Raw genomic sequence first — 25201 nt, 5'->3', positions numbered from 1 at the left:
CTAAACGGTAACATCAAATTCTCCCCAACAACTCAAATTGGCCCAATCCCAGTCATGGCCATCCAAATGGTCCCGCCCAGTAACCAATAGGGGGTGTCCTGTTCGACCCCACCGCAACACGTGCTCTCCACGAAGGAGAACACGCTTTCTAAAAACTACCTTTCTCTTCACATTTTTATGAGACCCAGAAAACGACAATTCATTCCATATTTAACTTACCTGGACAGTCTCTCTTGCTGCAGACCTGCATCTGTGCATCAGGTCCTTCACAGTAGGTCCCATCGAAGGATGGAGGAGGGTTATTGCATAGCCGTAATCTGGTGTGGGTACCTTTGCCACATGTCTCACTGCAAGTCCCCCATGGTAGCCAAGAACCCCAGGCACCATTAACTAGAAAACAGGAAGGGTTACAATCCAAGCTGGAACTTCATTTTCTAATTAAACAACACCACCACAATTGGTTTGGAGCCAAAGGTTGCCTGAGTTGAAGGCCACCTGAACAACTGATCTTTCCTCTCCCCTCCATCCTTATTCAAAAAAGGACAGAACAGCAACACGATAGAGAAGAAAGGGGAATTCTGGTGGACGTGTCCAAAGGTGAAAGACTTCTGGGAAAAGATATATAATGAGTTGAAAAAAATGTTGAAATATACATTTATTAAGAAACCAGAAGCCTTTCTACTTGGAATAGTGGGTTTGGAATTGCCCAAGAAAGACGTTAGATTGTTTTTGTACGCCACAACCGCAGCTAGAATTTTGTTATCCAAAAATTGGAAATTACAAGAAATACCAAGAGTGGAGGAATGGCAGATGATGATGATGGACTTTTTGGAGCTGGCTGACCTGACCGGAAGAATTCGTGACCAGAAGGAGGAGGAGTATCAAGATGAATGGAAGAAATTTAAGGATTATTTAGTTAAATATGTTAAGATAACATAATTAGAATCACTTGTGAGTAACAGATAGGCCTAGGAGTTAAATATGTTAAATTGCATATTACCATGGATAGAAGTCAATATGAAAAGGAAGAAAGACGTTAATTGTCCAAGTAAATTTTACTGGAAAATAGTGTTGGAAAACTACTATAATGAGCTACAGGGAAACTCAGCTAGGGGGATTTGAGGAAGTCACTCAACAATGGTAACAAAAGTGGGACTATTAACAGTTAGGATTAATGTTTGTTTGTTTCTTTTATATTGAAATGCTTTTTGTTGTTATGTTTGTTATAAATTTGGAAAATCAATAAAAAATTGGGGGGGGGGGAGAGAAGGGGAATTCATTTGAAGTTTGGTTCATGTGTGCCACTTTTAACAGCGTCTCTGTATTCTCACCTGGGCACGGCCTAATGTTGCACATGATTGGCTCAACAGCGCTGCCATCACAAGGCCTTCCACCATGTTGGGCAGGAGGGTTGCTGCACGTTCTGGTTCTGGTCTTGTTGCCTTGCCCACAGGTTTTAGAGCACTCTTCCCAAGAGCCCCATTCTGACCAGTTGCCATCCACTAAAAAGAATATATATTGCATGTGACTTGTTAACATATGTTGGGAAATGCTTTAGACCTTGGGGTTTCTAGGATGAGCAAAACCTCATCAGATACACAATGCTGCCTGCTTAAACTGGAGCGCTGGTATAGCGCGTTCTCTAATTAAATGAGAGCGCGTGTTGCGGTGTGGGACACTGGGCCAGCCCTATGGTTGCCAGGCAAGTTAATGGTTGTTGCCTGGTACTTTGATTGGATCACCGGGTTGCTGGGGCAAATTGTATGTTGCAGATTGGGTGGGTGGCACCATAGTCTTTAAATATTGGGGCACTCTGGTTTCTCTTTCTCTTTGCAGAGTGTATCGGATCACCCGCCCGCCCGCCCGCCCTCTTTTCCGGTTGACCTTGCTTTGCCTGTCATGGGGTCATCTGCCTTGGCGCAGGGGCCTAGTAGGAATTTTGCCATTTGGTGATTGGCTGTGCCATTTGGTTTTTGCCTACTACTTAGCAATTCGTCACAACTTGTAAGGTTGCGGTTAGGCATTGGTTATAAAATGCTGGTGGTGGAGGGGTCAGGATAGGCTGTGCCTGCCCCTCTTACTGCGCTGAAGGGAATTCCGTTAAAGGAATCCTGGGGCTTGCCACGATTTCGTCCAATCCCTGTCATGGGACCAGGACCGGCAAGCCTTGGGGAGCTGCTGGGGTGAGCGGCGTGGGTCCGACGCTTAGCTCAAATGATCCCCAAGTTTGTCTTTCCCTTCTACTGGCTACCGATCGGACCTTGGGATGTCAGCTTTGTCCCAGGCAGGGGGACAGATAGTCATAACCAATGTCTAAACAACCACTCACTGATTTTGTATTTTAATAAAGTTGTGGCCAAAATAGTGCCCAAAAACCAAAACTAAAATTACGTGTTATGTGTGAAATTATTTGAGGGGTGGCCTGGGGACCTACACACGCAACTGGCAAAACTGCATGCTGTTCAGCTTCTCAAGAACTCCCTCGTGTTAAAATAAACAGAATGTAATGTTACTAAGGCTGTTAAATTTGCTAATTTGGAAGTAGATTCCACTCACACAAATGAGACTTAATTCCAAGTAATCGTGTGCAGCAGAAGTGGCAACCCTGTAGAGGTTTTTGTGGCTCACAGGGACGGCCCCCAAACAATTGTGTGGTAATTCTGTGCCTTTTAAAAGTAATTTATTGATCCATTACTCCCCCCCACACACTTTCTCTGTGATTATTTTCCTTTCTTGGACTTGCCTAAGTGCTCTTGGGTAATTTTCCATGCTTTTTAAATCTGTTGGGGGCTTCTTAACACACACACTCCTGAAGTGCCTCATTCTTCCTTCCCCTTTTCTTTCTTTCTGCTGTTTCCAAGTATACTATTAATATTATTTTTATTTATGTATTCTTATTTATTCAATTTATACACCGCCCTTCATCCAAAGATCCCAGGGCGGTGCACATCGTTAAGAACATAATTTATGCAGCATAATTAAAAAAAAACATTATACACAGTGTAATGATAAAATAATCATAACAACAGCCTCCACATACTTAACAGCATTATTACTTAGCAGCTTGTGATGCCTTCAACTGATGATGATTAATGATTATCGCCAAGTGCTGCCAAAGACATCACAGCAACAAAAACAATGCAGCCAGCTGTTGTGAGTATTGAATTAAATTGTTGTGAGTAAGGAATTAAATTAAACCAGGGAAGAGACATGGAGGATATTCAACACTACGTATTTGTTACGATGCCCCCTAGACAAAAAATATACACCCCCCTAGACAAAAATTCCTCAGTTACATCCTCTGCTCTCTTTCCAGCTGAACGCCCCCTGAGCAAATCTCTATTTTACTGGCTGGCAATAATATATTTATTACTGCACGGGTTGCAAAATTTGCTTTGTCTGCAAGTAAGTTGAGAGCTAGGTAGCAAGACAAGTATCATAAGGGGGAGTGTGAGACGTGGAGTGCTAAACTTATGCAAGAGTGATTTTTGCATTTTTGTATGTTTTGCTGTTGTTGTACAGTTTTAAATCAATTATTTGTATCCTACGCATTGTGACCAATTGTGACGGCTCATAGCTTTTAGCAATAAAGATTCACTTCACTTCGAACTAGGGAAGAGGAACCATGTTGGTCCATGACTACTGACTTCCATGAGGCCCTTGGTGGAAATCCAAATTTACCTGGGCACAGTCTGTTCTGACAGCTGCGCATTTCATGATCGGGCTCCATACAGCGTCGTCCGCCATTTGCGGGGAGTGGATTGTTACACAGGCGGATCCTCTTCTGAACACCTTGACCACATGTTACACTGCACGGCTGCCAGTCAAGCCAGTCAGAAAATCCTCCATGCACTGGAATAAAACAATTTCATGTATATTATCATCATCATTAGAATTTATATATCGCCCTATACCCGAAGGTCTCAGGGCGGTTCACAGAAAAATATCTTAGTCGATATTCCTCTCACCATCAGACAAGTGTATTTTATTGCTTTCTGAATCTTAAAACCCCCTAAAAACTCAGATGATGATTATAGTTGCCTCAGTCATTGGTCTTCAGTTGGTAGGCCCTACCCCACAACTGGAGATGTACTTCATATAAGGAGAATTACAACAGTGAATTATTGCTGTTTCTTTGTATTTTTTTCTCAAAGGAGAAAGAGAAATAGAAAGATATGTTAGGGAAGGAAAGAAAGAAAGAAAGAAAGAAAGAAAGAAAGAAAGAGTGAGTTAATGGCTTGCAAATGCCTAAGACCATTCCTTCTGCAAAGCCAAGTAAGTTCATAATAATAGGCCCAGTATATGAAAATAAGGAAGACCAATGGCCTAAGTAGTGTCCCAATATTGTACCTTCTAGGGCAATGTTTCTCAGTGGTCCTTCTCATGGTCCCCTAGCAAGACCCAACATGCATTCGGATAGCATTATTGTACAGAACGAGGGAGATGCAAATAGAAAAGGTGTTCCCTCTCTTAGCTTCTTTGCTAAAGAGCATACAAACGTCTGAATCCCATAGAGCTCCTCACTGGGGAGAACGAAAAGCTAGCCTAGACTTTGCACCCACCTTGGACAATGAGTGGAACTTTGACCAGGACAGATCCCATGAGGTTCCTAGCTACGCACTCGTATTCCGAAGTATCCTTCTTGTGCGCGACCGCAATAAGCAAGGAGCCATTAGTCAAGACGGTCATTCGGTCCTGACTAAGGAGAGGCCGGCCTTGACGAGACCATTCGATGCTCGGAGGAGGTTCTCCTTCTGCTTGGCAGTTCAGCATCACTGTGGTTCCAGCATCAACAATAGTCTCTACTGGCTCAGTTGTAATAACAGGTGCACCTAAGAGAAAAACAAAATAATTCCGGGTTTGCTGATTTCAGCAACAAATCACTGACAAATCAAGGACCTGAAGGAGCGTCCCCAACTCCATCGTTCAGCCCGGACACTGAGGTCCAGCTCCGAGGGCCTTCTGGCGGTTCCCTCACTGTGAGAAGTGAGCTTACAGGGAACCAGGCCAGAGGGCCTTATCGGTAGTGGCCCCCGCCCTGTGGAACGCCTGTGGAACGCCTTCCCATCGAGAAAATAAACAACTAACTTTTAGAAGACATCTGAAGGCGGCCCTGTATCAGGAAGTTTTTAATGTTTGATGCTTTATCAAGTTTTTAATATTTTGTTGGAAGCCGCCCAGAGTGGCTGGGGAAACCCAGCCAGATGGGCGGGGTATAAATAATAATAAATTATTATTATTATTATTATTACTTCCACTGTTCCCATCTCTCTGCAGTATGTAAGTGGTAACTTGCAGCATCTGTCATCGGTCAAAGACAGTGGGGTGCCTACAATGCCTATCATGGCCAGTGGCCAGACAGCAAGAAAAACATATAGTCACCATACTGACCCTGGTGACTTCACTTTCCACCAGAAATCATGGGCTTTGTAACTCAGCTCCCATGATCCTTGGTGGGAAAAGATGCTGCCACTCCCACTATGTTGACAACATACTTTTTTCTTTTTCTTTACAGCTTGGTCATTTGTTAAGGAAAAGAGACCCTGTCAGTGTCCCCTATCTTTGATGGAGGCCTTCCCCACCTGTTACCTTGGCCTCCCTCGTCAAGGTACCATTTTCCCCACGAATGAGAGAATTGGGGCACAGGGTGAGAGCAAACTTCAGGCAAAGAACATGTAGTTCCTGCTTCATTTGTTAAGCTCACTAGTTTGCCATGGCAAGTCACTACTTCTTAGGCTAACCAGCTTCATTGCGAAGAGGCCAATCTTACACTTAGTAAAAAGGTAAAGGGACCCCTGACCTTTAGGTCCAGTAGTGACCGACTCTGGGGTTGCGGCGCTCATCTCGCTTTACTGGCTGAGGGAGCCGGCATACAGCTTCCGGGTCATGTGGCCAGCATGACTAAGCCGCTTCTGGCGAACCAGAGCAGTGCACGGAAATGCCGTTTACCTTCCCGCCGGAGCGGTACCTATTTATCTACTTGCACTGACGTGCTTTCGAACTGCTAGGTTGGCGGGAGCAGGGACCGAACAACGGGAGCTCACCCTGTCGCGGGGATTTGAACCCCCGACCTTCTGATCGGCAAGTCCTAGGCTCTGTGGTTTAACCCACAGCGCCACCCACGTCCCTACACTTAGTAGTGTGTAGCAAAAAAGCACTTACTTTTCTTTAATTGCAGCTCAAGGGGAACCCTGATTATTATCAGGTTTGCAGCACGCGGACCAAGGAGAATTATCCCTCTTGCACTGTGCAGCGCCACTGAATCATACCTGCCTCCTTCACCAATGAGACTTAGGGGAAAACGAAGAATATGTTGTTCGGCCCTATAACACTGTGTTGACTAAGGCAAAGATAGAGAGGTCCATGGGTCAAATAAATAAGCCTAGTTTTAACTCATGCAGCAGGTACGTCCAAGTGTAAAATTTAGAACTCTCAACACATATAGTGTGAATATTCTTGTGTGGCTTACTGTGCAATGTCAGGGTTACGCGGTGTTCGACAACGCCAGCATCGTTTGTAGCTACACATGCATATTCCGCAGCATCTTCATTCTGAAAAGAAGTCAGCATGTTGACAGATGAGTGATCCAATAATTTTTATTCAGTGTTGATTTGCAGTACATTAAACCCAGCAATGGCTTAGAAATTGTATAATATATACGGAAGCCAGCAGGGATTCAGTAGGATGGAAGTTAGTGGCGGTGGTAGTGACAGTAAAAGGTAAAGGTAAAGGCCCCCTGGAAGGTTAAGTCCAGTCAAAGGAGACTATGGGGTTGTGGCGCTCATCTCGCTTTCAGGCCGAGGGAGCCGGCGTTTGTCCACAGACAGCTTTCCAGGTCATGTGGCCACCAGGACTAAAGTGCTTCTGGCGCAATGGAACACTGTGACAGAAACCAGAGTGCACAGAAACCGTTTACCTTCCCACCCCCATTGTTCTGCCCGGACACTGAGGTCCAGCGCCGAGGGCCTTCTGGTGGTTCCCTCACTGGAAGAAGCAAAGCTACAGGGAAGCAGGCAGAGGGCCTTCTCGGTAGTGGCACCCGCCCTGTGGAATGCCCTCCCATCAGATGTCAAAGAGATAAACAACTACCAGACATTTAGAAGACATCTGAAGGCAGCCCTGTTCAGGGAAGTTTTTTATGTGTGACATTTTAATGTATTTTTAATCTTTGTTGGAAGCAGCCCAGAGTGGCTGGGGAAGCCCAGCCAGATGGGCCAGGTACAAATAAATTATTATTATTATTATTATTATTATTATTAAGCACAATTAAGCAGAAGCACTGGGAAGTTTGCCAACTGCAGGTACTCTGCTGGCATCAAGCCTGTGGCCAGTAAACTGTGCCATCCTTTGCCTGGCCTTGGCAACATCCTATATCATGGATATGCAAACTAAGGCCCAGGGGCCGGTTCCAGCCCAATCGCCTTCTCAATCCGGCCTGCGGATGGTCTGGGAATCAGCGTGTTTTTACCTGAGTAGAATGTGTCCTTTTATTTAAAATGCATCTCTGAGTTATTTGTGGGGCATAGGAATTCGTTCATTATTTTTTTTTCAAAATATAGTCCGGCCCCCCACAAGGTGTGAGGGACAGTGGACCAGCCCCCTGCTGAAAAAGTTTGCTGACCCCTGTCCTATATCTTCTGTGGCAAGGAGGGTGGCCTGTTCAGATTTCTAGTGGCAAAAAGAAGGAACCCCCCCCCCTTTTATGCCAAATTCCCGAGAAAGGCTCTAATGGCAGCAGTATGTTAGGAAATGCATGTGCATTAAGTGTGTTGACTTAATGTGTCGGGTGTGACATCCAAGTCCCCTGGTGACAGCTGGACTTACGGACTGACTCAACTGAAAAGGCAATTTGAAAACTTTTATCTGCAATGTTATATCTGTGACATACAGAGTTTTAACTGGTATTTTATCTAGTGTTTCTAAGTCACCCTGGGAGGGTTTTGCCTTGAAGGATGGCATATAAATTCCTTAAATACAGTGGTGCCCCGCAAGACGAATGCCTCGCAAGACGGAAAACCCGCTAGACGAAAGGGTTTTCCGTTTTTGAGTTGCTTCGCAGGACGAATTTCCCTATGGGCTTCGTTCCCTATGGACGAAAATGTCTTGCGAGTCTTGAGATTTTTTTTCCGCTCCCCCCCTTTTTCTAAGCCGCTAAGCCGCTAATAGCCTTTTAGCAGCTAAGCCGATAAGCTGATAAGCCTTTAATAGCTGCTAAACCGCTAATAGCGCTAATCCGCTAAGCCGCTAATAGGGTTGCTTCGCAAGACGAAAAAACCGCTAGACGAAGACTCTCGCGGAACGGATTAATTTCGTCTTGCGAGGCACCACTGTAAATAAGTGAATTGCGCAAGTTGTGTTGCGTGGTGCCATGATATAACAATAGCTCAGGAGGCAGCCTGAGAGGTTAGAATGGAAACGATAAAATTCCCTTTTCAGCAGAGTAGTGCACGACCACATACACATATAAAAATGCACTGCTATATGTAATGCAGAAAAGAGATTTGTATCAGTTATTAAGAACAGACCTGCAGTCTGTGTTTAATTCACAGCCTCTTGGGTTGGTAATGAAGATAAATCAGATCTCTTTGAAAGAAGGGTGGGACATTAATCCTGTACAACTAATCAGTAGAAGAGATCTCAGTAAAGACTTACAACTGTGCCATAGATAGCAAGGGATCCGTTGCTGAGTTGTCTGATCCGGTTGCTGATCTGAATGCCAGCTCCTTTTTTGCTCCACTGGATCACTGGAGGTGGATCTCCTCTGACTTCACAGTTGAGGATAGCATTGCCACCCAAGGGCTCAATCCGACTGGAATGATAATCTCCCATGAAGACTGGAGGTTCTGGAAAAATAGTTCAAAAGTTAACGATGTATAAAATAAGAGTGGAAATGAGAACCAAAGCCAATATATTGAGGGAGCTCAACATGAATTTAAAGCAGCAAAAATGCAGATGTTAAAACTTCAAAATACGGGGAAAATGGAATGAATCTGAATCTAGTTTTGTGAATGTGGAGCCCCTTCAGCTGTTTTTGAATTCAGTAATTTTGATTGCAGAAAATTCACCTAGTTTAAAATGTATTCCTAATCCAGATTCAGATGTAAATTAGAAAGAGGTTTCATCTGCAACTATTGATACGAGTCAGGCTCTTTTCATTTTCATAAGTTAGACAGTCCATGTCCATTCATTCCCCTGACCACCCATGATGCTGCTTTTAGATGGAGTGTGAAACGATTCCCAAACTTACCAGTAATACATACCTTTAACGTACACAAATCCAAGAGCCTTGATAGAACCAACTACATTTTCCGCCGTACACACATAGGTTCCCGAGTCCTCTTTGGACACTCTTTCAATGACAAGTTGGCTAAGTCCATTCACACCATCGTATTGTGCTAGCGGAACAAGAGGAGAACGACAAAGAAAAAGAAAACCAACAAAATCTAAAGGCTCAACAAAACACACATTTTACATGCATAGATTGGGGGTGTTCAGTACCCCAATATGCCAGTAGATACAGCTTTATGGGAAAAGACAGCAGGTGGAGATACCGTATTGGCCTGAATATAAGCCTCGCTTCCCCCCACCCCGCAAAAAAATTCTGACCGTGGAAAGTTAAAGGGCGGCTTATATTCCCAACCTTACGGTATGCAGCCAGGAGCGCAAGGCAAACAGCGCCAGGAGCACAGCAAAGCACATAGTCCCCCATCCTCTCCCCCAAGGCTTGGAATGGGAAGAGCGAGGAAGGGGAAGGGCTGCTGGGAACGCAGCATGGCTCTCCCCGCGCCCCCCCGCGCCCCCCCGCCCAGTATGCAGCCAGGAGCAGCGAGAAAGGGAGCGGCTTATATCCAGGTATTTTTTCTTTTTCTCTCCCCCCCCTCCAATTTTAAAGGTGCAGCTTATATTCAGTTGCGGCTTGTATTCGGGCCAATACGGTACTTGTTAACCATGCCTTCTTTCTGCCTGCAATTCTACTGGAATGTTGAGGTTGCTTAGGACTTTTCAGGTTGCTTTGAAATTACATAACTCCTCTGCAATAAAGAGATACCTAAGCATGCTGATCTTTTGCTGTTGTGCTCATTTCCTCCTAGTGGGTTTCTCGGGGCACCTAGTTGGGTCTGGTGCAGTGGGGCTGGATTCACCCTACGTTCCTTACATAGAATTGGAGAGTTGGAAGGGATCCTGTGGGTCATCTAGTCCAACCCCCTACAATGCAGTAATCTCAACTAAAGCATCCATGACAGACCACCATCCAATCTCTGTTTAAAAACCTCCAAGGAAGGAGCATCTACCAGCTCACGAGGGAGATCGTTCCACTGACAGCTCTCACGACCAGGAAGTTCTTCCTGATGTTTACTTATAATCTCCTTCCTTGCAGCTTGAAGCCATTGGTTCAGGCCCTACCCTCCAGAGCAGCTTGCTCCATCTTCTATGTGGCAGCCCTTTAAAAATTTGATGATGGCTATCATATCTCCTCTCAGTCTCCTTTTTCACAGGCTAAACAAACCCAGCTCCCTCAACCGTTCCTTACAATATAACTTCTACACACCGAGCCACACTTTGCTCTTTCCAATTATCATGTTGTCTCGTTTCCATTCTGTCTTATAAAGTGTTATTTGTAATTCGAAAAGATACCTACTTTTTTTTTTTACCTACAGAAGCTGATATGAAGAGAAACCATCACCTAACTCATTTCGTGTTAGGAGAGCAACACACTGTATCAGGTATCTCATATGCACATGCTTATTCCATGTCAGGAATTCAATTTTTGTGAAAGTTCGAAAAGCGATCACAAACCTAGGCAGCATCTTAAAAAGTAGAGACATCACCTTGCCGACAAAGGTCTGTATAGTTAAAGCTATGGGTTTCCCAGTAGTGATGTATGGAAGTGAGAGCTGGACCATAAAGAAGGCTGATGCTTTTGAATTATGGTGCTGGAGGAGACTCTTGAGAGTCCCATGGACTGCAAGAAGATCAAACATCTCCATTCTGAAGGAAATCAGCCCTGAGTGCTCACTGGAAGGACAGATCCTGAAGCTGAGGCTCCAATACTTTGGTCACCTCATGAGAAGAGAAGACTCTGTGGAAAAGACCCTAATGCTGGGAAAGATTGAGGGCACAAGGAGAAGGTGACAACAGAGGACAAGATGGTTGGACAGCGTTCTCGAAGCTACCAGCATGAGTTTGACTAAACTGCGGGAGGCAGTGGAAGACAGGAGTGCCTGGCGTGCTCTGGTCCATGGGGTCACAAAGAGTCAGACACGACTAAACAACAACAAAACCTGTGTTTTCTAGATACAATCTAGTCCTTTGATGTACTAACCTGGGATGATATTATTGTTAAAAGTCCATGAGATTTGTGGCACAGGAACTCCAACTGCTTTGCAAGTTAGCTGAAGTCGTTCTCCTTTATTTAAAGCTAAATCTCCAGGGAGCTCAGTAAAGGTTGGCAACACATGGACGGTTAAGTTGACGGTGTGGGTATCTTCACCAGCAACATTACTGGCAATGCAGGTGTAGCTGCCAGAATCTTCAGGCTGTAGGAAGGAAATAAAGAACAGCACATAAAAACATTTAACAGGGGGGGAAATATTCTGTAATAAATATAATGGTCATTTGGACATGGGAGGGATCTCAAAAAGAAAGTACTTGACTGAAGTTTGTATACGGATTTGAATTACTCCATCATTGGGTCTCTGCTATCAAATGCTGCAGTGATTGATTGATTGATTGATTGATTGCATTTATTCATTGCTTTCTACAAAAATGTTGCAAAGCAACTTGCAATCCCCAAGAGCAGATTTAGGGGAGCACACCAGGGGGCGTGGGGATGTGGAAAAGTCCTGCTGTGTGAGTGGAACTCATTCTTCCACTAGTGCAACAACTGAATTGAATCCTGCTACAGTGGTACTTCGGGTTAAGAACTTAATTCGTTCTGGAGGTCTGTTCTTAACCTGAAACTGTTCTTAACCTGAAGCACCACTTTAGCTAATGGGGCCTCCCGCTGCTGCTGCGCCGCCAGAGCACGATTTCTGTTCTCATCCTGAAGCAAAGTTCGTAACCTGAGGTACTATTTCTGGGTTAATGGAGTCTGTAACCTGAAGCGGATGTAACCCGAGGTACCACTGTATTTCTTTCTTTTTTGACATAATGCATTGCCAGGTTCCGAGTGATGCTGTTTAAACAGGGGATAAGGTCCCATGGCAAAGCATAACCATGTACAGTGGTACCTCGGGTTAAGTACTTAATTCATTCTGGAGGTCCGTTCTTAACCTGAAACTGTCCTTAACCTGAAGCACCACTTAACCTGAAGCTAATGGGGCCTCCTGCTGCTGGTGTGCCGCTGCTGCACGATTTCTGTTCTCATCCTGAAGCAAAGTTCTTAACCCGAGGTACTATTTCTGGGTTAGCGGAGTCTGTAACCTGAAGCATCTGTAACCTGAGGTACCACTGTATCCTCCTAGTAGTAGAGCTGTCAGCTAACAACCCAGCCTCCTTTTTTCTTCTCCCCCATAGCCATAAGGGTGTAACTTGTGCTGTCTTCCTCCTTTCCAGAGCCATTATTAACTCACACACACACACACACACACACACACACACACCTGCAATGGAGCGTATGTAACCTGAAGTGTATGTAACCCGAGGTACCACTGTATCTGTAATGAACACAGTATTAACCTTATATCACAATGCTACCATTGGGTCCATACTCATGGACTACAGCTAAACATAGCAGGGCATCTTTGGCTCAAGAAACCTACAAATCACACACTTTCAGGTTGGGCAAGTTGCATGTCTATCAGCCTGTGGCTACCTTGAATACGTTGCTCAGTCAAATGCTTACCGCAGCATTGTCCACAATGAGATCTCCATATGACAGAGCTGTGTATTTTCCCACCATGCTCATTAAAAGTTGGCCCTCTTTCTTCCAATTCATGGATGGCGTTGGCATTCCATCAGCAACACACGGCAGAACCACTTGCGCATTTTCTGCAACTGTGTAATGGGCTTCTGTACTGCGTATCTTAGGTGGAACTGTAGGGAGATTTTTTAAGAAAAGAAAGAAAACAATTAATTACACATGTCCTTAGGAATCTACAGAGTTGGGTGGGAAAAACTCTGGAAAAGTGATCTGAAGTTCACAGCATGTTATTCTTTGAAGGAGAACTATTTGAAACTGATTTACAGACAGTATTTAACTCTGAGTAGTCTTGATAAGATGTACAGTGTAAGACTGAATCAGATAAGTGGTGAAGGTGCAAAGAGGTGGAGGGTATGTTCTTTCATATGTGGTGGACTTGCAAAAGGGTAAGAGAGTATTGGGAAATGATCCATAATGAATTGGGGAAAAAAATGTTTAAAAGTACTTTTGCTCCCAAACCAGAGTCCTTTCTGCTGGAGATAATTCAGACTGAAATTCCCAGGTGTCAAAAAGGCCCCCGCGATACCAGGGAATCCTTGGACATGTCATACCTCGAGCCAGCCAATCGGCTGGCCCGGGGGGGCGTGGCCTCGCCTTACTTAGGTCTGGCACGGCCGAGGGTTTCCCTATTTTCCGGGCATGGCCTTGTCCTAAGCCTATGGAGGTGTGGGCCCATGACACGCCCCCGCGCGGTGACCCCGGGGGAGATCCTAGTTGACGTGCATCAGCGGGACTCCCCCTACTGGTCGTTAACCCTTACTGGTCTTCAGGCAAGCAGGCTGAAGCCGGTTAGCTGTTAGGACCAATGCCTAAGCCAATACCACTCAATTCCTGTAATCAATAAAGTTGTGGCCTAATTTGACCCATTCACCTGAATTCTTGTGTCTCGTGTCTTTATTTCTGAGGGGGGAGGCGGGAACTCACCACGCAACTCAAAAATGGAAAACAAGTGAAGTCCCAACCAAAGAAGAATGGCAGCTTAAGTTGTATGAGGATATGGGGAACAGCTAATTAAAACTGTGAAGAACAAACAAACCTGGTCCCATCCATCATACTTGCTTCCACCATGATTAATAGCCAATGCATGTTCCTCACTTCCAGCTATGCTTACCAAACACGGTGAGCTCCATGCTCGAGCTGCTTGCTCCAGCCACGTTGGCAGCCGTGCATGTGTAACGGCCGGTGTCGCTCGGATGAGCAAAGGCAATCTGCAAAGACCCCATGCTGAGGATTCTCTGCCTCATGGACTCTGTGACCTGCTGTCCATCTTTATGCCACATGATCTCAGGAGCCGGATAGCCATCTGCTTCACACAACAGTGTGACAGGCTTATCCAAAACCACCATGTATTCTTCCGGGTGAGATCTGATAGCTGGGGGAACTGGTAGACAATGAATCAATTGTTTAAATGGGCAGTGCTAGAAGACAGTGGGACAACATTCCCTATACTACTCCACAAACTCTTGCTTCCCCAAGCTGTCTCCATCTTCTAACCCTATTGATCACTGTGCACCAGGCACCTGATTTTTCATTTCATCTCTTTTTCTCAAGGGCAGGGGACAAAAGCAGGAATTGTCTGGAGAGCTATACAGTCATACCTTGGGTTACAGACGCTTCAGGTTGCGTTTTTTCGGGTTACGGACGTGCCGAAACCCGGAAGTACCAGAATGGGTTACTTCCGGCTTTCGGCGGCCGCGCATGCGCAGAAGCACTAAATGGCGCTTTGTGCATGCGCAGAAACGCTGAATCGCAACCCATGCGCAGAAGCGCTAAATCACGTTTTGTGCATGCGCGGAAGCGGCGAATCGCAACCTGCGCGTGCGCAGACGTGGCACTGCGGGTTCCGAACGTGCCTCCCGCACGGATCACATTCGCAACCCGAGCATCCACTGTACTCCTGGTTGTTCTCTTTCCCCCCCTTGTTGAGGCTCTAATGATGTACCGTATTTTTCGCTCTATAACACGCACCTGACCATAACACGCACATAGTTTTTAGAGGAGGAAAACAAGAAAAAAAATATTCTAAACAAAACAGTGGCTGTATGATTTTTGTGGTTCATGCTGTGGCCACAGACATGTGATCTGACGGTGAGTTTGAGGTAGCCCAGTGCAAAAATCCTGAGGATCCATGTGGATCCATGCTTTGTAACCACGTTTTAAGTGGGGAGGGAAGGAAAAGCACTCAAGGGCCAAGGAACACGCGTGGGGTGGGTGGAGAAGGATGCTGTTAATAATGCAGAAGAGGGGTATAAGAGGAGAAGCAAGCAGGCTCTGCTTCTCTCCCTCCTCCCTGGCTCGCTGAAAAACTTTGCTGCTATTTAGCCAGCTGAGTGGGGAGGAGAGAAGGACAGAGAGCCTGCTTGCTTTAAAGGAGCCAACCGGACAGGAGCTGCTTACATTCGTGTAAGCGGCTCCTCTCCTCTCCCGCTTTGCTCCTTTAAAGCAAGCAGGCTCTCTGTCCCTCTCTCCTCCCCACTCAGCGGCTCTTCTCCCGCTTTGCTGTTTCAAAGCGAGCCATGGAGGAGGGAAGGAAGGGGAACCATGGATCCTCTGCTCACGACTGCAGCAGATCCCCCCCCGCCACCCGTAGGCATTCGTTCCATAACACGCACAGACATTTCCCCTTACTTTCTAGGAGGAAAAAAGTGAGTGTTATGGTGCAAAAAATATGGTACTTCTTAGGAAAGGTTAAGAAGATAAAGGTCACTTCACAAGTTTCATGCAGCTCCCAGCAAGAAGGAGGGAAATGGGACAGGAGGTAGCAGAAAGAGGAAAGCAGGTGGCCTCACCTATCCATGCCTCCCCTTTTGACTCCTGACCCTGACAAATTATATAACAAGAGCCCTGCTGGTTCAAGCCAAAAATCTAGGCCCGCACTCTGCTCTCATTGTGATGAACCAGATGCTCATGGGTAGCTCACAACCACAACCTGAGTGCAGTACAGTGGTGCCTCGCAAGACGAAATTAATTCGTTCTGTGAGTTTTTTCGCCTTGCGATTTTTTTCGTCTTGCGAAGCACGGTTTCCCAAAGTCTTCAAAATCACCAAAGTCTTCAAAAACCTCAAAAAAGGCTACCACACCGCGTGCTATGAGTTGCTCCTCGAAGTCACCCTGGGTATTAACGGTTTTAAGAAAAAGGAAACAAACTTGCAAGACGTTTTTGTCTTTTTCGTTTTTCGTCTTGCAAAGCAAGCCCATAGGGAAATTCGTCTTGCGAAGCAACTCAAAAAACGAAAAACTCTTTCGTCGTGCGCGTTTTTCGTCTTGCGAGGCATTCGTCTTGCGAGGTACCACTGTATCACGCTCCCCTACAACAGTGGAGGTGGAATACAGCCATTGCCTCGGTCCTGTATACCTGAAGGAGCATCTCCACCCCCATCGTTCAGCCTGGACACTGAGATCCAGCGCTGAGGGCCTTCTGGCGGTTCCCTCACTGCGAGGAGGGAAGTTACAGGGAACCAGACAGAGGGTCTTCTCGGTAGTGGTGCCCGCCCTGTGGAACACCTTCCCATCAGATGTCAAGGAAATAAGCAGCTATTCTATTTTTAAAAGACATCTGAAGGCAGCCCTGTTTAGGGAAGTTTTTAATGTTTGATGATGTATTGTTTTTAACACTTGATTGGGAGCTGCGCAGAGTGGCTGGGGAAACTCAGCCAGATGGGTGGGGTATAATTAATTAATTAATTAATTAATAATCATGGCTGATAGCCTTATCCCGCCACGAATTTGCCTAAAGGCATCCAAGTCAGTGACCATCACAACCACTCGTGGGAGCAAATTCTATGCTGTGTGTGACACCAGAGGAAATGCAGCCCTCAACAGAAAGAAAAAGCTGCTCTCCCCTATTCTAGTGGCACATCAGATACGTTCCGAGATAACCTCAGATATTATTAACAAGCTGCAGCTCAATGCAAAACTTACCTTGGATCTTCAGTTTGATCTTCCCAAGGGCAGTACCTGCTGGATTCTGAGCCACACAAATGTAAGTTCCAGCGTCTTCAGCAGCAGCTTTTGCAATCTGCAAACTGCCACTGGGGAGAATGGTATAACTGTCCCCTAGAACACATGCGCATTATGTATTAAAGAAGACCACAGTAGTAGAGAAACATTAGGACTGCTATAGATTCTATAAAAATAGTTTGCTGGAGAAATAGGTTTACTAGAAAGGTTGTGAACTCTCCGTTCGTTCAGTTTGTTTTTTTAAGAGGTGCAACAGGCATATCTTAGAACAGGTTTCCATATAAGCATATGTACATTTGGTAACTGGTAGGCAAATGCGCAGATTGATTCGACTGAAAATAATTGTGTCCAAAGATCTGCACTGGCTTCTGACTGGTTACCGGGCCAAGTTCAAGGCATTACTGTTGGTATATAAAGCCCGTAATGGCTTGGGACCAGTTTACTTAAGGAATCACCTTGCCTCATAATGTGACTATTCAATCACTTTGATCTGTGAAACTGGCACTGCATTTGTGAGGAATTGTTCCTTTGGAGTGACAGCAACTCGTTGGCGTAAAGACATTGGGCAGGTACACTCACTATATTATTTTAGTTACCTGCAGCAAAACCTCTGTTTCAGTAAACTATTCAGACACATGATTTAGTTACCTTTTTTAAAAAAAAAAAAAGTTTTATTGATTTTATTTTTGTTTTTGGTGAGGTGATGACGGCTATATGTATATCTGATTTTAATTGTTTTATAGATTTCAGCCACATTTATAATTTTAACCACACTCTGCTTGGAAACTACTCGCTCAAAATTTTGTAAGTTTTGCAAATGATGAAGATGAAAGATTTCACATGAATGCACTGCTTGATACGGCAACCACACAGTGATGACCACGCATGTGTGAATAAACTCTAGGAGATGTTTCAAAGTATATCCTTTCTTAGGATACAGAACTGCAGCACAAATTCCCTTTCAACTGTATGTAGCTAAATGCTCTTAGGAGAACGGGAAATTATAAAGCAAAACAAGATACCTGTGGTGTTAACACTGACCCCTTCCTTCTGCCACGTTATTTTAGGACGTGGTGAGCCTACCGCTTCACATGGTAGGAGAATTGGGCTGTTGAGAATGACGTCAAGCATTCCAGGTTGTACTTTTATAGCTGGTGGTTCTAAGATTCAGAGGAGCACAGAAAAGATCTGATTACTGGTCCATCCAGCTGTTTACAATAATTATTACGTACCCCTACCAGGTTGCCTACCAAAAGAAAAATATCCCCATTCCACAAACTATGTTATGAATAAACAGATACTGTAAGCCATGTTATAATACGTAGATGTATTAATTAATGTTGGATCAACCATTGCCAATACAGTGGTACCTCGGGTTACAAACACCTTGGGTTACAAACACTTCTGGTTACAGACTCCGCTAACCCGGAAGTAGTACTTTGGGTTGATAACTTTACCTCAGGATGAGAACAGAAATCACACGGCGGCGGCAGCAGGAGGTACCATTGGCTAAAGTGGTACCTCAGGTTTAGAAGAGTTTCAGGTTAAGAACGGACCTTTGGAACGAATGAAGTTCTTAACCAGAGGTACCACTGTATAGAAAATCTTTGATTGCTGTCTCTGTCTTCAAGCCCAGTCCAGCCCAGAATGACTCATTTCAAAACAAGCCCATTTTAAAGGATTCTAACACAGAGTGGAGTCCAACGTCACACTAAGGCATTTGTTCTGTCAGTGAAAGCATTTTTGCTTGCCAGATGGAACAATCCCCTCTGTTTTCCAGCAATGCTGTTCTAAGGTTCCCCAGACCCCCCAGATGGATTTGCGGGCGGGCGGGGCGGGGGGGTGCGAGGACGGAAGGAGAGGAGAAATCCAAGTTGTGTTAGCAAGAGTCCTTGCATTGGCTTCTGCTAACGCGTCTGGTTAGTCAAATCGGGCCCAAAAATCTCTGCAGATGTAATGCCTGAAGTGATGTTGATATGCTTTGGGGGAAACTGGGCAGGAGCTAAGATCCTGTCAGATGTCAAGGAGATAAATAACCACACAACTTTTAGAAGACATCTGAAGGCAGCACTGTACAGTATAGGGAAGTTTTTAATGTTTGATATTATATTATGCTTTTATACGTGTTGGAAGCCGCCCAGAGTGGCTGGGGCAACCCAGTCGGATGGGCAGGGTACAAAAATATATTATTATTATTATTATTATTATTATTATTATTATTATTAGGAGACACCTCCAATTCACTTGTGGTGCTAGATAAGCTGCCCATTAGGCAAGAGGAAAGGGAGTGGGCTGCAACTGACTGATACTGGTGGTGGTAGCTTAGGGGAGCCCTAAGGCCAGGCCTTTGGTCAGTGCTGCCAAAAGATTAAGACATTCTGGGAGATGATTTATAATGAAATGAAAAAGGTATTTAAATATACCTTCCTGAAGAAACCAGAGGCCTTTCTCCTGGGCATGGTTGGCCAATTGGTGCCAAAAAAGGATAGAAATTTCTTTATGTATGCCACAACAGCAGCAAGAATACTCATAGCGAAGTATTGGAAGACACAAGATCTACCCACCCGGGAAGAATGGCAGACGAAGGTGATGGATTATATGGAATTGGCGGAAATGACCGGCAGAATTCGAGACCAGGGAGAAGAGTTGGTGGAAGAAGTTTGGAAGAAATTTAAAGTTTATTTACAGAAACATTGTAAAATTAAGAAATGTTAGATGGATGTTGGAATGAAGTAATGTGGTTTTAGCAGAAATGCTATAAAGCATTAAGAAAAAACAGATTGTTAAATGGTGAAAGTAGGGAAGGTAAAATTACATTATACTAAGATAAAATATAGGACAAAAACTGGAAAAGATGGAAAGGATTTGCTGAAATAGCTAACTGAACTAGAATACAAAAAAGGGAGGTGTGAGGAGGTCAAGGAAATAAGTAAATGAAAGATAAGTTATGGGAAGATTCATTGTATTTTTTTTCCTTCTTCTTTTTCTTTTTCTTTTCCGTATTGTGATGTGATGTTCTGTTTTTGCTTAATATGCTGTTTTTTTATTTTTCCTTTTTACTTTTTGTAACCTTTCAAATCTTAATAAATATTATATAAAAAACAAAAAACAAAAGAGGAGGTCCCAGAAGTGGAAACATGACTGTTTAAAACCGGACCCACCCCACCCACCCCCCGAAACAAATTAGTTCGCTAGGAAAACAGTCAAAGTCGGCCTCCAGGGTGTCAGGGACAATTTGTAGCCCAACTTTTTAGATCTTTACGTGTACACGTGCTCAACTTAGATTTTAATCTTTAAACTGCTGCTGTACACTGCTTTACACGTATATTTTATTCTTGTGAAAGCTGTCCCAGTTGCGCTTTTCAAGCTGGTCTCTGACCGCAATAAATTATGAATTAACAGGAACCAAGTTGCTGCTCAGCTCCCCAAATTTACAAAATGGCATGGTGGCGCTGAGACTGGGGAAAGTGCTCGCTGGGCAGGGAAAGTGAGCAGGCAAGTGGCTGGGGGTACAATGGGCAGTGGGCGTGTTGAGCTAGGACCTGGTGGAGAATGCGGGCGTCCTTTGCTTGTTTGCCTCAAACAGTGGCATGCTTTATTCCAGCCCTAGCTGGGGCGATAGTTCACTTTCAGATAGGCAAGAAATATACAAGTTCCCACCTCACCCTGTACATGAAGAGTCACGTGTCTGTGGGCAGAGCCAGCAGCATTCCGCGCAGTGCAAGTGTACTTTCCCGCGTGGTCCAGTTGCGCAGCAGCAATTTCAACAGTACCTGCAGGAATAGGTGGGAAAGTTTAAAGATGCAAGCTGCAGCAGGAATACCGTACTTTTCCGTCTATAAGACGCCCCCTTGTATAAGACCTTTCCCCCCATTTTGGGGGACTAAATTTTAAGAAAATGAGGGGAGATGGTCCAAAGTTGTTGAGTCTCTCCCCCCCCCCCACGCAGCTGCGGTCAGGAAACACTCCCTAGAGCGTTTCCCATGCGCAGAAGCATCGGGTGAATTTGCGCTCCCTCCAGCTATCCGGTTTGCAGGAGCGCAACCTCCCCGGTGCCTTCTGCGCATGGGAAACGATCCAGGGGGTGCTTCCCATGTGCGGCGGCATCGGGTGAATTTGCACTCCCATCAAAGAGCTGGCTGGCTGGCGGCGCATAGCTTCTCCCCCCCCCAGCTGCAGGCAAGAAGCACCCCCCGGATTGCTCCCCACTCACTGCAGCATCAGGGGAAGCCACACTCCCGCCAACCGAATGGCTGGTGGTGTGCCGCTTCTCCCCACTGCCACGCCACTATCCGTGTATTGGACGACCCCAATTTTTTGACGTGATTTTTTAGTCAAAAAACCTCGTCCAATACAGTCATACCTCGAGTTGAATGTGCTTCAGGTTCAGTGCTTTTGGGTTGCGCTTCGCAGCAACCCGGAAGTAACGGTGCGCGTTACTTCCGGGTTTCGCCACTCGCGCATGCACAGACGCTCAAAACGATGTCACGCACATGTGCGGAAGCGGCAAAACATGACCTGCGCAGACGCGCCGTTGCGTCTTATATTCTATTCAGGATGTGAACGGGGCTCCGGAACAGATCCCGTTCGCATCCCGAGGTACCACTGTACATGTAAGAATATGGTAGCTCAACAGCGATTAGGGGGCCCTTGCAGATCTCAGGTAGTTCATTCAGCTACATTCCAAGACTAAGGCAGCAAAGTTCACTAGAACACTGATGGAAGGGAAGCAACAAAAATATATCGATATAGAGTTTAAAATGCAGTGTGCAGCTCTTAGGCATGTGAATATTTCGGTTTATGTCTGGAGTCCTTGGCTAGAAGGATGTGTTACTAATAAACTTGCATATCTAAAGGGTCTGGCTGTCACTTCTCATTTGGATAGCCGGGGGCAGAGATGCCTGAACCCCACTTTCCCCCTGCAAATTCACCTCACCACCCCTCCATTTTTTCTCATGGCAGGATTCCACACTTGGGTTCCCATCGCACACAAAAATGGTTCTGGAAGCTGGATGGAAGAAAAATCAGCTGTGGGAGGAAGACCAGCAAGACATGGGAAAGATTAAGCACCCCGTTCCCTCCTGTCAGTTATCTTTTCTTATGCAAATCGCACCCTCTTGATGCCTCTTTCCAGTGGAGAAATGGCAGCCTAGCGTTTGGAAACTGAAATTACACGACACAAAAATGTGCAGTCTCAGCCAAAGGCTCTGGCCCAAACAGAAATGATGGCATCCTTTAAGGAATTGAAAATGAAAGCGAGCGGTATCCACTGAAGCAGATCCACTACTGTAAGGAGTTTGGGCTGCACAACAGAAATTCCCTTCCCTCTCTTCTCACTGTACCCCTTCCCTATGCCCCTAATCCTTCGGAACAGATCTGGGGAGGGCACAAGAAGGGGAAAGGGAAAGAAAACTCCCATTACACAAGCAGAAATCCTTGCACTAGCCGATCGACTTGTTTAATACCACCCGTTGTCATGAACACGCCTAAATACATGAATATAAAAATCGTTGTAAACCTGAAGACAAAATTCTGTAGCCATCTCCCCGAGGAAGAAGCCTTATTCCATTCTTGGTCCAGTAGATTGTGGGTGAAGGAACACCCGAGGCACTGCAGGGAATCATGACTGGAGATGACTTGGTTGCCAATAGATCTGCGGCTTCGTCTGCCAAGGATGGAGGCACTAAAGTAAGGAAAATAAAGGAAAATAAAACTGCTGATCATTTACACTGTTGTGATGTTATCTTGGATGAACTGCAGTAAATGGCCAGCAGAATAAGAACAAATTGAGGGACATAAAATGTACAATACATGTCAGACATGAGTCTGTTTCATAGCTATAAACAACAGGCTCTCAAGCTAGACTAGAACCCTAGTGGAGGGAGCAGGGAGTCTTTAACCCTTTGCTTAGACCAGGGGCCGGCAACCTAAGGCCCATGGGCCACAAGCAGGCCACGGGGGTCATTTTACCGGCCCCTAAGCCGCCCCTGAACTGAGCCGCCCGCTTGGTGAGTCCCCGTGCACTGTGCTAAACCAGTGCAACGTTGGGACTCGCTTTCGCGGTGCTGGAAATCGCATCGGCGCAGACACAGGCACCGGAAATTGTGGGCGTGCGCACTCACGCGCACCCGCAATCCAACCCATGGAGGGGACTCCATGGCAGTGAACCAGCCCAGGCAAGGTAAGCCTTGCTGACCCCTGGCTTAGACAATAAGTCCAAGTCAGATCTGGGGTTCCTCACCTTCAACTTCTATTGCTAAAAAACTAGCGAATTCATTTCAGTGGGACACATGTTGGCAATGGAAACTGTAGGCATGGCCCAGAAGTAATGGCTTAAAGAACTTCTACCTCAACCCAAACTAGTGTCCCAATTTGAATTGGGAGCGCTACACTATTTGCAAAACACATGCACACCACCCTGTACCGAAGGGGCTGAGATTTATGACACACTAGTCATTTGACCCTGTGGCGATCACACAGGGTCCCCAGACGTTCCACCATCTATTGATCCCTGTGCCACCACTTTATTTCTCACTGCCACCACCCAGGCCCTACCTGGTACAATACTGTGTCCAGTCAGGGTTAAATTAGATCATAAACTTCTGTTTATTTATTGCAGTTTAACAAGCGTGTGGTTTCATAAACTGTATCGGTCAATTGCAATCGTGGGGTTGCCTATCCAGACCTATAACTTCCGCTACCTGCTCTCACTCACTAAACCACCTCTCAGATATTTATGTCTTCCTAGCTCCTAACTGTTCCTGACTCAGCTTATTTCGCTACACTAACTCACCCTACCCACAGACTCTATCCCAAATCACTCCCACTCCAACCAATTACCCAACTCCCAACAAACTCCCCCCTTCCCCCTCCCAGAGCTGGTTTTATAGTCCGTCTGACTCCACCTCCCTGGGTTCTGATTGGGTAACCTGTTTAACTATTTCACCTCCAGCACTCTCATATGTTAACGTCACAGACCTTTATTTTGTGCAGAAAGGAGGAAAGGTTTTCTAACTGAATGGATCAGAAGGGCCCAGAGCTGAAAACTGAAAGCTCCCTTCCTAGCCCTTCCTCGACACACCGTCTCTCCGCACAGCAATGGCCTCAGAGTTTCAAGAGCTCCCATGAAGACGTTCTGACAGTGCCGCAATACTGTACCTTGTACTATGAGAGCAATTGCTCTTTGATCCTCGCCTCCTTCATTTGATACCATACATTCGTAGAGCGCAGTGTCATCTACGGTGGGAGAAATTATTACCAGTGACCCTGAAGACAGAAGCCTGCAGAAAGAACAAGGGGTTAAACTCACTGCTGTGTTTGAGTAGAAATGCCACAGTCCCTAAAGTTACTGAAATAAATACTATCCCATTGCTGACATTCAAAAGTGAAAGTGAACTGTAGCGACAGTAAGCTGCAAAACGTTTCATGCACCACCTCCAAGTCGTTTTCGACTGCCAGGTTCCTCAAACTGGGGTCCGCAGCTGTTCTTGAACTACAACTCCCATCATCCTTAGGTAGCAGGACCAGTGGTCAGGGATGATGGGAGTTGTAGTCTAACAACAGCTGGGGACCCAAGTTTGGGAAACCCTGGCCTAGGGGGCAGGCGTTACCACCAAATCCCACAGTAATTCAGATTCTATTGAAAGATTTAGAGACGTGGTTCCCAAGGATTGATTTTGGACTGAGCTCCAGAATATTCACAGTCTTATGTCCAATTGATCTGGATTTGGCCCTTGCCAACTTCATGCCAATAACTTGGCCCTAGAACAGGAGCAAGGAACCTTTTTTGGCCCCATGGGCCAGCTCCTTATCAGGATCAACATAAAATCATATAATTGTAGAGTTGGAAGAGAACCAACTCTACTGGTGAAGAAGATTTAGAGACTTTGGCTTCAATTTCTGATCATTTGTATTAGTCTAATATAGTGTTTAGTGCCATTGTTATTGGCCATCGTGTTGTGTTATTTTGTTCAGCTTGTCTATATTGCAGCACAGTGGTTGGTTTACAGGTCCTTGGATTGGCTGCAAAGCAGACCTAAAAATAACCATTAGAACATAGATTGGAATCCAAAATTATTTTTGGCTTGGATTTTCAATCCAAGGGGCTATCCTATACCTCCTAAAATATCCCAACAAATTCCTTTCCAGTCTTTAAGAAAAACAAACTTATAAGAAAGAGTCTAGGCTTCTCTTTATCTACCTAGGCATGAGTACCTTGCCTGGAATTTAGAATCAGGCTCTTTGGCATCATGTGAGGCGAAAGCATCCCCCAAATAATTCAGAAACCAGAAGCAGCCTGTGGGTTTTGCAGCTGCCATC

The 25201-nt window shown here is 45.4% G+C and overlaps 1 protein-coding gene across 4 annotated transcripts in view; it reads right to left on the bottom strand.

Annotated features, from left to right (window-relative positions):
• The window catches only part of HMCN1 (hemicentin 1), a 293517-nt gene that overhangs the window by 28705 nt on the left and 239611 nt on the right, over positions 1-25201 (bottom strand). For all 4 annotated transcript variants that reach the window (XR_013988112.1, XM_081011980.1, XM_081011981.1 and 1 more), the window contains 15 exons: positions 24041-24162; positions 22401-22565; positions 20548-20655; positions 17905-18042; positions 16844-16978; positions 14034-14303; positions 12845-13035; positions 11324-11537; positions 9261-9395; positions 8653-8843; positions 6470-6551; positions 4563-4832; positions 3682-3852; positions 1332-1502; positions 220-390 (listed from right to left, as the gene is read on the bottom strand). Coding sequence is in view for 3 of the 4 variants with exons in the window: in XM_081011980.1 (XP_080868106.1) it covers positions 220-390; positions 1332-1502; positions 3682-3852; positions 4563-4832; positions 6470-6551; positions 8653-8843; positions 9261-9395; positions 11324-11537; positions 12845-13035; positions 14034-14303; positions 16844-16978; positions 17905-18042; positions 20548-20655; positions 22401-22565; positions 24041-24162 (2534 nt within the window). In the remaining variant the exon portion in view is untranslated. The remainder of the gene's footprint in view (positions 1-219; positions 391-1331; positions 1503-3681; positions 3853-4562; positions 4833-6469; positions 6552-8652; positions 8844-9260; positions 9396-11323; positions 11538-12844; positions 13036-14033; positions 14304-16843; positions 16979-17904; positions 18043-20547; positions 20656-22400; positions 22566-24040; positions 24163-25201) is intronic.

This window comes from Podarcis pityusensis (assembly GCF_964106645.2).
Source record: "Podarcis pityusensis genome assembly, chromosome: 6".
Lineage (NCBI taxonomy): Eukaryota > Metazoa > Chordata > Lepidosauria > Squamata > Lacertidae > Podarcis > Podarcis pityusensis.
This window is presented reverse-complemented; position numbering and strand designations above follow the sequence as displayed.